We start from the raw sequence: 11,961 nt of genomic DNA, 5'->3' as shown, positions 1-11,961 counted from the left end.
AAATCAATTACTAGAATCCATGCCATTAAATTTGACTAATTTTATAGAAAATAATAATAACATATATGACAAAAAATAAGTATATTATGAAAAATATATTCTATGATAAATCTAATGATACTAATTTGATACCACAAATCTTATCGACTTTTTTTAAAAATTCGATCAAAGTTTAAAGAATTTGATTTAAGGCAACTTTATGAATGTATTTATCTTGAAACCGATTTGCATACGTGTGCGTTTCACTTAAAAGCATATTTGTTTATTGGTTTTAGTCGAGCTTATCAGTCACCAGTATTTTTCACTCGCAACGAAGCAGCACCAGCCCGGCCCAGCCCAACAACCAGCGAACAGGAAAAGAGTAAATTCCGGCTCGGCAAAGGCGGAAATGACTGTCCTGCCAATTACCAGTACCAACCCTCTGCTTGCTCGCAGCCGCTGTTCCCCGCGACCCCAACCCCGATGCTCGCCGCCACCGCCGCCTCCCTTCGGCCTCCCCTCCGCCGCTTCCCTCGCGTCGCCTCTCCCGTGGGGGCCTCCCATGGAGGCGCCCGTGGGGCGAACCCGCTCCTCCCCTGGCGCAGGCGGCGGGCGCTAGCCTGCCGCGCGGACCTGCAGCAGGACGCGCCGTTCGCGGCCGCCATCGGCGCCTGCGTGCTCGCCTCGCTCGTGCTGCCCCCTCCAAGGCCCCGAGGGGAGGCGGGCGAGGAGTTGGAGGAGGAAGGGGAGTTTGGCTTTGGCGCGACGGACACGAGGATGGCCGTGATGGGGATCATCTCCTTCCTGCCTTACTTCAACTGGCTGGTGAGCGAGGCCGAAGGGTCCAGTGCTCTTTCTCTCCATTTTTTACCTTGATTTCATTGAATGATTTTTCGGTCTTTTCTTCGTGCACCTAGAGCTGGATCTTTGCGTGGCTGGACAGCGGGAGGCGGCGGTATCTGGTCTACGCTGCCGTCTACTTGGCTCCGTACCTTAGGTGGTTTGTAATTCTGAATCCTTAGAGACCAATTTCTGTTGCCTTTCTTATGCTTGGCTCAGTTGATTTTGCGTTCTGTTATGTTGGTTTACTTCAGACTTGCTTCTGCAAGCTTGTGTAGCTTTACATCCGTCTATTGCTAGTTGTCTGGGACTGTTGCTGTCCAAGGAGCATCTTTTGCTGGGAAAATACTTATATGTGCTATTCAATCTGTAGAATTCGCAAAAGCTGACTGATAGTGTTTGCGATTATGGCCTAAGTTATCAAAGCAATGGTTATGCTGAAGGTGAACTGTTCTGCAGTGCCTTGGTATTGCTGGCAGCCCAGTGTCCTCAATCTACTTTAATTTTAGTAGTATATAAAATGTTTTGCACCTGTTCAGTGGATTCTTCTGAACGAATTGAAGTGATAAATTACTTAAACTATCAATGGAATAATATTTTGTTGTGTGTTGTAATTCTCATTTCCGTGTACCATGTATGGATCGCTCTTGTTCTGTAATACTAACTGTTCCACAGGGCACAAATGTTTCTGGTTACTCATAAAAAAGAAGAAGAAAATTTTGCTGTTTTATCTGATCCCTGTGTTGGAGATTGAGTTCATAATGCCTTCCAAGTTCACTGATAAACACTGATATTCCTTTTCAGAACTAACTTATCGCTGTCACCTGATGAGAGCTGGTTACCTATTGCTAGCATCTTTATCTGCATTTTACATATTCAGGTCAGTGGATGAGGTTCCTTACAATCATTCAAGCAAGTTGCTTCTTTTTTGTACTGAGATGCTTTCTTCCCTTGCAGCTAGAAGCAGGCATCAGGAGTGGTGATATCGAGAGTTTCAAGTTCATCGAGAGAGCTTGGAAGCTCATCTCTCCGAGTGCTGCTAAAGAGAAGGATGACCACCATGGAAACAAGAGAGGCTCAATCGGAATGGTACAGTGCAAGGATCTGTACATGTTAGCATCATGAAATTTCTGCTCATTTATACTTATAAGTGATGTCCTTTGTCATTTGGTCCAGGGCGACAGACACAACAGGAGGATACCGACGGCGCATGAATCCAGGGAGAGGCTTCGCAATTCCGAAATCTTCAAGAGGAAGCTTGATGACCCCAACGATGAGAAGCAAAAGAAGTCAGATTGGAATTGATGCTCAAAGGTCCCTTTTCTCTTGCATTTGCCAGAATCTACGGAAAATGGTATAGGGGGATGCAATGAATTTGTAGGAAGCCATGCGGCTACGGGTGAAACTGAAATGGAGCTGTAGCAGTCTGCTGTTTCGAATGGGTCTGAATCGTCAGATATTTTTTTTCCTGGCTCCAAATACTAGATCTTAGGTATAGCTAGCTTCTTACAATGTAGCGCGCACAAATAACTTGTCAGCGGAAGCTAATGGACAAATCATTTTGTTGTCTACTCGTATAAATGGAATCAAGTTTGTTTTTAGTGTCTCTGTTTCACTGTTCGTGTAATCCCAGGCTGCAGTTGGGGCTTTGGACGAGAGATTAGAGCATGCGGTTCCGTCTTCCGTCTCACCGGCATGGCATGTTTTTCATGTTGCTCCCGGCCTGTCACGTGGGATGTAGCTTGCACTACCACGTAGTATTTCCTACGGTTCTCACAATCTCACTTCCGCAAACTGCAACGGGACTAGAGCGCTGGGGCGCCACTGAACTACGGTAGTCCTTTCTCTCCCGGCCCGACATGGGCAGTCCAGCACGCAAAGCCCTGATGGGCGCGCCCCCTTCCGCCGCGCGCTCGCGTGGCCTCCCGAGGCACGCGCTCCGAAGATTCGGTGCCGCTCTCTTCCTTGCCACCCTCGTCGCGCTGCCCTTCGCGGTGCTATACCACGCCGCCGTCTGGCGCTCGCTGGGGGCTTCCTGGGGGTGGGACTCGCTGCCCTCGTTCGCCGCATCCCAGGAGGAGGGCGCCGAAGGCGACGATCTGGTGAACCCGCTTGCTTCTATCTTCTATTAATGCTGATGATTTGGTGTTTCACTGTTCTGTATGATTGAGAGTTCTTAAGCATAGTGACATTGACATTCTGAGTTATTGGACAATTGAAGTTCGTGGTTGTGCGGTTGTGCCATATGTTTGTTCACTTGATGTCTTGGAAACGGAAGGCTTACCTTGGGATGAAGCAACTGAAACCAGTTCTCTGCAAGAGAGGAGAGAGCGGCGACTCAAATCTGTTGGTCGTGGTTTTAGATCGGCTAGTACATTAAAGTGTACATGAGCACGTTGATTTTTTTAACGAAACATGCTTCCTCCATCTAAACTAACCCCTTCTGATGCCATAGATCGAAAAATGGAAGACCGATACAATACTCATCTCATTCTACTGTATTTTCGCCTTTTGGGTGTCAGTTCGACTGTATATCCATCTGGAATAAAATTACTGTGTCTTGGAACATTTTTTAATTCTAGATACTTTATTTGAATCTTGCTAAATGACTCCAAGTTTATTAATGTTTGCTGCTGGTCATTTTTGTCATTCACTCTTTTTAAAGTACGGATTGATGCCTTCGCAAAAAAAAAAAATTTGGATTGATGATGTTTTCCCAACCTGGATTGGCCAAACAAGCAACAGCATGCTGCGAAGCTTATATGTAGTAGTTGTGCTCGGCTTCCAGCTAATCACAAACTGATGTTGGTTGTTCACATGGAAAATGCTGATTGTAATGGCAAATGAAATGGTGAACTAGGCTTATGAGAACTTACTAAGTAGTGATCATGCTGAAGTCTTGCTACTTATCTCTCTCAGAAGATCTGTTTTGTTTTAGTTTTGCATTGCTGATTTTTATAGCCAGTGGATAAGTCACTTTGCTCATTTATTTATTGGTTTCCAATTAATATATAATGATCTTTATAGGACAGTGAAGATCTCAAACTTGAGCGACTCCTAAGTCCTAAAGAAGGCTTCAATGCGAGACAATACAGTTATCTTGACTACACTTGTTGTCTCATTTTGTATGTATGTAGTGCACCGTGGGTACCTAGCTAGGGTTGGCCTGGCCGACGGGTAGCACACAGAGACACCGTACCCATCGTCCATAAGCCGCTTGTGCTGATTTGTACGGCTGATTTGTTGGGAGAGAAAAAACACTATACCATGGCTGATAAGCCGGCTTATTAGAACAGCCAAACAGAGCCTTAATGCTGCATGGGCTTCTCCTGGGTCAGTGATAGACCTTTTCATCGATAGTTTCCGTTCTGGTGTCAGAACAAATTTGCTGTTGAAACACCTTGTAATTGTAGCATTTGATTGGAAAGCATACGAGCAATGTGTCAAAATCCATCCCTACTGCTTTGCTCTGGGAACCGAGGGTGTGGATTTCTCTGAAGAGAAGAGGTTCCTGACTTTAGGATATCTTGAAATGATGTGGAGAAGGCTAGATTTCTTGCGGCTGGTTCTTGAAAAAGGTTACAACTTCATATTCTCGGTAAATTCTGCAAAACAATAACTTATCTTGATGACTAGTTATTCCCATTTTGCAAATGAGAAAGATTCAGGTGTCGTTTGTTTGTGAAATATGACCCCATGCATTATTGAATATGTGAAATGAAAGTAATTTGGTAGTCTTATTTATCTTTCTTTCGTTTTCATTGAAAACCAGGATGCAGACATTATGTGGTTTCGCAATCCGTTCCCACATTTCTATCCTGATGTAGACTTTCAGATTGCATGCGATCACTATGTCAGGAATGCAACTGACTTGAGAAATATTGGTATTGGAGGCTTCTGCTATGTGAAATCAAATGAAAGAAGCATAGAGTTTTACAGTTTCTGGTATTCGTCAAGATTGAGGTATCCTGGCTATCATGATCAGGATGTATTCAATGCTATAAAGCATGATCCTTACATTGTAGACATTGGATTGACAATTAAGTTTCTGAGTACAAAGTACTTCGGAGGGTTCTGTGAACCAAGCAGAGATCTGAACGAAGTCTGCACTATGCATGCTAACTGTTGCATTGGGTTGCGAAGCAAGATTCATGATCTTAGGATTATGATGGAGGATTGGAGGAGTTATTTGTCCTTGCCCCCAAATTTGAAAAGATTGCAGATATCTGCTTGGCGGGTGCCACAAAATTGCAGGTACGATATCCTACACTCAGTTCAAACGGTATGAGGTTAAGCTGGTTTCCGGCATGCTGTTGTTGCTGTGTCTTCATCTTAATTAGTAGTATTCATTTTGCAGTCTTTCATGGTCGCACCGTTAAGGCGATAAAGCATGCTGAGAGTCAAGAAAAGGATGCGAGATCACTGATACATAAAAAAGGTTCCATGTATTTTGATCCCGAGCCCGCGGCCGAAGTGGGGAAAAACCCTAGCGCCCGTACGGCCGCCGCAGCGCGTGGCTCTGTCAGGCGGCACGGCAGGCGGAGGCGAGGACTGGACACTGGAGGGAGGAGTGGGGAGGAGGAGAGCAGGGGCCGAGGCGGACGCGGTCAAAACGTGAAAGTCGAAGAAGGTGCGGGCGGCGATGGGCGACGGCTTTGGATTCCTCCTTGCTCTCGGGATCGGGCCGTCCGACTACTTCCAGTTGCAGTTGGTGTGTGGACTGCAATTCTGCAAACGATTTTGTTTTCCTTTTTTTACTTCGTTTTACGGTAAGGCAGGCTCAGTGCTAATTTATACAAATATTATTTTTAGAAACTATGTTTTAATAGTAGTTTTTTATAGAATAAGTTTTTATTCAATCATACGTCGTCGGCCCTGTTCGCTTTAACTTATCAACCTAGCCATGGTATAGTATTTTTCTCCTACAGCAAACCAGCGAACGGTACTTTTCAGCCTGACTTTTCAGCGAATGATATAGAAGCCATCTAATTTCATAGTTGGGAGTTCCCTAAAGAATCTTACTTTTTCCTTATCTAAAATATAAGTCCAATGGCACTTTTGTAAGTAATATATTTCCTTCATTTTAGAACAATTAATGTTTTAGAATTCAAAATTTGTATCTATAAAAATTTGATGTTTTAGTTCTTAGATTTTTGGTTTGACCAACATCAGTCTAGATAGCAGCATGTATGTTTATCCATTCATTTTAATCAGTAGTTTATTTCTTAGTTAACATAGTTAACCTTCAATGCAATGATAATTTCTTATCACTAATTTATCCTAAAAATCTTAACATCAAGTATTTTGTGACGAGGAACGACTATATAAATATATTTTTCTAAATAGAAAGAAAAGGAGTATATGTTATGAAGATTATTACGATAATGCATGTGTTCGTTTCGCTGAAATTTGGTTTATGCTAATTTGTTGTCAGAGAAAAACATTGTTCGTTTGCTGAAAAATATTGCTGAAGTAGTGCTACGGAACATGGCGACTAACTTTCTCTCGAATCTACCTCAAGTCACCCTAAGCGACTTATTGTTATCGGGCACGCCACCTCCTGCTGAAAGTATTTGAATTTGAGTGGACAAACTCCAAGAACACAACTTACCTGAGTTACCCTCAATTTGCTAATAACACTAACCTTGTGTTGTCAATATCAGTATATAAAGAGATTTAGATATGGTCAAACTTGGCTTGGCTCCTCAAAAAAAAACTTAGCTTGGCTAATTTAGGAACCAGCCAAACAGAGCCTTAATCCTGGGCTCCTGGCCATATGGCCTTTGCCTTTTGCCTCCTCGTACACCGGACCTTCCTGTGCCACGGTGCTTCGTTTTTTCTGTGCTGGACGCATCTTCTTGCCTGGAGGTTCCGTTCCGCCTCCTGAAATTTGACTGAAACTAACTGAAAATATTGTTTTAGCTGAATTATTGTGAGAGATAAACATTGCTCCGGCTGAAACAATAAGCCAAACAGTTTCTAAGTAGGGAAAATTGGTTCTATAGCACTCAAAGATTCATAGAATCGTGAAATACCATTGAAACTTCTTGGCAACGTAAAATGACACTGAAAGTTCAAAAGGGAAAATTGGTTCTATAGCACTCAAAGATTCATAGAATCGTGAAATACCATTGAAACTTCTTGGCAACGTAAAATGACACTGAAAGTTCAAACGTTAACCGGATCAAACAGTCCGTTAGAAAATGTTCACAGAAAACGTACTGGATGGGTACATAAGCACGTGAAATGACCGTTATACCCTTAGAGAGAGAACCTTATCCGGTTCACGATTCACGACTGCTATCTCCTTGAGCACGTCCGACTTCTCCAGGACCAAGCGCAGTCAGTCCATCTGCTCTGCGCCGGCGCCACCGCCGGTCATGCCCCACCGCCGGTCAGGCCCCACCGCCCGCCAGCCCCGCGACTCCGCCCGCCCCCATCGCCGTCCGAGTCGTCGCCCCAGACACCGGCCGGGTCGTCGCCCCCCGTCGAGGAGGGGGTCGTCGCCCTTGACGCCGGCCGCCTGAGGCTGGGGCTCGCGCCCACGACGCCAGCAGCCCGAGGCCAAGGCTCGCGCCCGCGACTCCAATCGTCGAGTCCAGGGCTCGCATCCGTGACAGCTGCTGGGCAGCGCGCTGTCGGCTGCCGGCTGTGCAGCACGAGCCTACCCCTGCCGGCCAGTGCTTAGAGCAGGTTGTTCCACTCCGCGTTGCTGCTCTTCTTCATCAACACAGTAGTGTTGTTCTCTTTCTACAGATGCATCGATTTGAGATCCCTGAAGGGTAAGTCTCGAACCCTAGCTCTGCTTGAATGTTCCTCTGTTGCCTCTAGGTCAGTGCTCTATGTTAAATTAGTTTGTTTCTCTAAAAATGTGATCCGTTTGTGGTGTCTGGATGCGGTTGGTCAGTGTTGATCTTGATCCTGTGGAAATTGCTGCAGGCAGTGCTATTAATTTTCTGCACTGCTGCTCTTTCAGGATCGATGAGAAGAATGGTTGTAAAATTTTCATTGATGTTTGCTCGTTCTCTACTATCGAGGATGATCGATCTATGTACTGTAAAGGCCGACGTTTGGAGTGGTGGGTGGATCCAGAGGAGTACTCCATCATTGAGATGGAGGACGATGTTTCAAAACATTACAGCTGGGCAAGTTATCAAGAACCAAATTTCTGGTATTCAGATCAGAATGGTCAAACAATGCGGCTTGCTAGTGATAAGGAGCTTCTGACCTTATTGCGGGCATCAAGACAGGTGAAGTTTATTATGACGGTTGATAGATGCTCAAGTGTAGGTGCTCTGAATGTGACTCAAAATGAAAACGATCTGGTCACAGATAGCAAGTTGCAGCTAGTTTAGGTGACAGGTGAGTTGAATGAGCAACATATTCAAGTGACAGATGAGTTGCAGCTAGTTCAGGTCATAGATAGCAAGTTGCAGCTAGTTCAGGTGACAGATGAGTTGAATGAGCAACATATTCAAGTCACAGATGAGGTGAATGAGTCCTCGGCTCAAGCTACACAAGAGGTGCCACAATATAATGGTCAAGAATGGGCTGAAGTACCAGAACTTGGACTTACAGCCGCTGGTCCTGCTAGAGTAGAAGAGGAAGAAAAGGAGCACTACATGGAGCCTGGTGTTGACCCTGACGGAGATGAACCAATTGGGGCTGATGAAGAATGGAGGTATTTCAAGAAGGCAAAGGTAGCTGAAGGAGATAAGATTGCAAAAGTGCTGCAAGAAAACAAGAAAGTGGATAAGAAAGGGGAGAAAAAAGGGAAGGGACAAGAAGCATTTGATCCTGATGCTGTACCAAGTGATGAAGCCACTATGGCCAATGATGCCTTTGTTGCACACACCACATATGATCGAGATAACCCTGACATAAAGAAAGGATCAACATTTGTTGACAAGAATGCCTTTGTGCTACTTATGAAGCAATTTGCAATCAAAAGGGAGTTTGAGACTTTTGTGGTGCATAGTGACAAGTCAAGGTATAGGGCTAAATGTGTAGATTCAGAGTGCATAGTGACAAGTCAAGCTGAATTTGGAGGTCAAGTCCGACATCACATCATAGACGAAAGAGCAGAACGGCCCAAGAGAATACCAACAAAAAGTGACACTTTTATTGGAGAAAGCGAAATGCCAAATCAAAACAAGACACATGCTATGCCGCAGGAGATCAGGATGTAGCGCTGCATAAAATTCAGGTAAACACCTGCCGTTAGGATAAAACCTTAGCAAAACCAAATCCATGTGCTACTACTTCGTGTTAAAATAGAGAAGTAACGGAAGTGACCAAATTCTCGCGCGCTTTTCAGAGTATACAGAGCCGCTCAAACGCATCGGGAAAAGAGAAGGACAACCCATCACATCGCATCGGATCACAGGAAACTAGGCTGCCCACAGCATTCCTCATCAAAAGCTAAGCACGTCAGATAGAAGCAGCACCAGGAAATCCGTTCCAACATCGCCCCAGAAACACCGACCGAAAACCTCCCCCACTTCCGCGGAAAACCGAGCACAGCGCGACGGGATCCGGAACCACATTGCGCGCTCAACTCGCACATTCAGAACGGAGAACAACTCATGGTGCGGGAGTAGGAGAATCGCGGGCGAACCTGCAGGGTGTGGGCGGGGAGCTGCCACCCGTGGCGCCGCGCCATGGCGGCTGCCCGCTGCAGCAGAGGCGGCGGCGGGAGGAGGAAAGGAATGGAGGCGGCCCCGGGATCAGCGGCGCGTGAGCTGCATTGCGGTGCGGCGCGAGATCCCGAGCCCGCGGCCGAAGTGGGGAAAAACCCTAGCGCCCGTACGGCCGCCGCAGCGCGTGGCTCTGTCAGGCGGCACGGCAGGCGGAGGCGAGGACTGGACACTGGAGGGAGGAGTGGGGAGGAGGAGAGCAGGGGCCGAGGCGGACGCGGTCAAAACGTGAAAGTCGAAGAAGGTGCGGGCGGCGATGGGCGACGGCTTTGGATTCCTCCTTGCTCTCGGGATCGGGCCGTCCGACTACTTCCAGTTGCAGTTGGTGTGTGGACTGCAATTCTGCAAACGATTTTGTTTTCCTTTTTTTACTTCGTTTTACGGTAAGGCAGGCTCAGTGCTAATTTATACAAATATTATTTTTAGAAACTATGTTTTAATAGTAGTTTTTTATAGAATAAGTTTTTATTCAATCATACGTCGTCGGCCCTGTTCGCTTTAACTTATCAACCTAGTCATGGTATAGTATTTTTCTCCCACAGCAAACCAGCGAACAGTACTTTTCAGCCTGACTTTTCAGCGAATGATATAGAAGCCATCTAATTTCATAGTTGGGAGTTCCCTAAAGAATCTTACTTTTTCCTTATCTAAAATATAATTCCAATGGCACTTTTGTAAGTAATATATTTCCTTCATTTTAGAACAATTAATGTTTTAGAATTCAAAATTTGTATCTATAAAAATTTGATGTTTTAGTTCTTAGATTCTTGGTTTGACCAACATCAGTCTAGATAGCAGCATGTATGTCTATCCATTCATTTTAATCAGTAGTTCATTTCTTAGTTAAGATAGTTAACCTTCAATGCATGATAATTTCTTATCACTAATTTATCCTAAAAATCTTCAGCATGTTCGTTTGGTCGTATTTGGCTTATTAGCCATGGCTTATCAGCCAACGAACAATATTTTTCTCTCACACTAAACCAGCCAACAGTACTTTCAGCCATGGCTTATAAGCCAAATCAGCCCAAACGAACAGAGAAAAGGAGTACATGTTATGAAGATTATTACCATAATGCATGTGTTCGTTTCGCTGAAATTTGGCTTATGCTGATTTGTTGTAAGAAGAAAATATTGTTCGTTTGCTGAAAAATACTGTTGAAGTAGTGTTATGGAATAGGGCGACTAACTTTCTCTCAAATCTACCTCAAGTCACCCTAAGCGACTTATTGTTATCTGGCACGCCACCTCCTGCTGAAAGTATTTGAATTTGAGTGGACAGACTCCAAGAACACAACTTACCTGAGTTACCCTCAATTTGCTAATAACACTAACCTTGTGTTGTCAATATCAGTATATAAAGAGATTTAGATATGGTCAAACTTGGCTGGGCTCCTCAAAAAAAAAAAAAAAAACTTCGCTTGGCTAATTTAGGAACCAGCCAAATAGAGCCTTAATCCTGGGCTCCTGGCCATATGGCCTTTGCCTTTTGCCTCCTCGTACACCGGACCTTCCTGTGCCATGGTGCTTAGTTTTTCTTGTGCTGGACGCATCTTCTTGCCTGGAGGCGTCGTTTGGCTCGCTGAAACTTGATTGAAATTAGCTGAAAAATATTGTTTTGGCTAAAATATTGTAAGAGAAAAATACTGTTCTAGCTAAAAAATCGAATAAGCCAGATTTAAGGTAAGCCGAACAGAACCTACACGATAAGATCTCACCAAAGACACACGAACAGCTAAACACCACAGTTCCATTTTCGATCGGATAAAATCAGTAAACTTCATTCACACTATCCGGTAACTATCACCATGGATGCATGGTCGATTACTGCTTGTTTCATCGAGCATGCTTCTTTTTAAGAATGTCTATTCAACAATCATATGTTTTATATAGTTTTAACACATAAATTTTTTTCACCATAGAATTAAGATTTAACAGCCTCCACCCTCCTTCTACCTCTCGCCTTTAGCATTCTTCTATATTCAGACAATCACAAATTATAAGATCACGGATCCACAAATCATAAAAAATAATTTTTTTTTATGGAAGGACAAATCACAGCAGAGGAGGAGAGGTCTACTTGAGCCGGCTCACGAGCACGTGTGCGTCAGAGAACGAACGAACTTAGGCTATATTTAGATGGCGAAAATTTTTGCAAAATGCTACTGTAGTATTTTTTGTTGTTATTTGACAATTAGTGTCCAATCATGAACTAATTAGGCTTAAAAGATTCGTCTCGTGAATTTCGTTTAAACTGTGTAATTAGTTTTATTTTTTATTTATATTTAATGCTTCATGCATGCATTCAAAGATTCGATGTGACGAGGAATCTTGAAAAATTTTGTAAAATTTTCGGGAGCACTTGCTTAGCCCTTGTTTAGTTGGACCCCAAAATCCAAAAAGTTGCTACAGTACCTGTCACATCGAATGTTTGCGGTCCGTGCAT

The 11,961-nt window shown here is 44.2% G+C and overlaps 1 protein-coding gene, 1 long non-coding RNA gene and 1 pseudogene across 2 annotated transcripts; 2 read left to right on the top strand and 1 right to left on the bottom strand.

Annotated features, from left to right (window-relative positions):
* Positions 1-307: 307 nt before the first annotated feature.
* LOC136497429 (uncharacterized) lies at positions 308-2,420 on the top strand. Its single transcript, XM_066493225.1, has 5 exons — positions 308-804; positions 897-976; positions 1,624-1,699; positions 1,777-1,908; positions 1,996-2,420. The coding sequence occupies exons 1-5, from the start codon at positions 463-465 to the stop codon at positions 2,122-2,124; spliced, it is 759 nt and encodes a 252-aa protein (XP_066349322.1). The 5' UTR covers positions 308-462; the 3' UTR covers positions 2,125-2,420.
* A 94-nt stretch (positions 2,421-2,514) lies between these two features.
* On the top strand, positions 2,515-5,731 carry LOC136498265 (uncharacterized protein At4g15970-like; annotated as a pseudogene).
* Positions 5,732-6,380: 649 nt separating this feature from the next.
* Positions 6,381-10,012, bottom strand: LOC136498604 (uncharacterized). Its single transcript, XR_010769667.1, has 2 exons — positions 9,437-10,012; positions 6,381-6,702 (listed from the first exon to the last, which is right to left on the bottom strand). It is a non-coding gene; the product is annotated as an uncharacterized lncRNA (long non-coding RNA).
* Positions 10,013-11,961: the final 1,949 nt, after the last annotated feature.

The sequence above is a fragment of the Miscanthus floridulus genome, chromosome 12 (genome assembly GCF_019320115.1).
Source record: "Miscanthus floridulus cultivar M001 chromosome 12, ASM1932011v1, whole genome shotgun sequence".
In the NCBI taxonomy this organism is placed as follows: domain Eukaryota; kingdom Viridiplantae; phylum Streptophyta; class Magnoliopsida; order Poales; family Poaceae; genus Miscanthus; species Miscanthus floridulus.
Note: the sequence above shows the minus strand (reverse complement) of the source record. Positions and strands in the feature narration are given on the sequence as shown.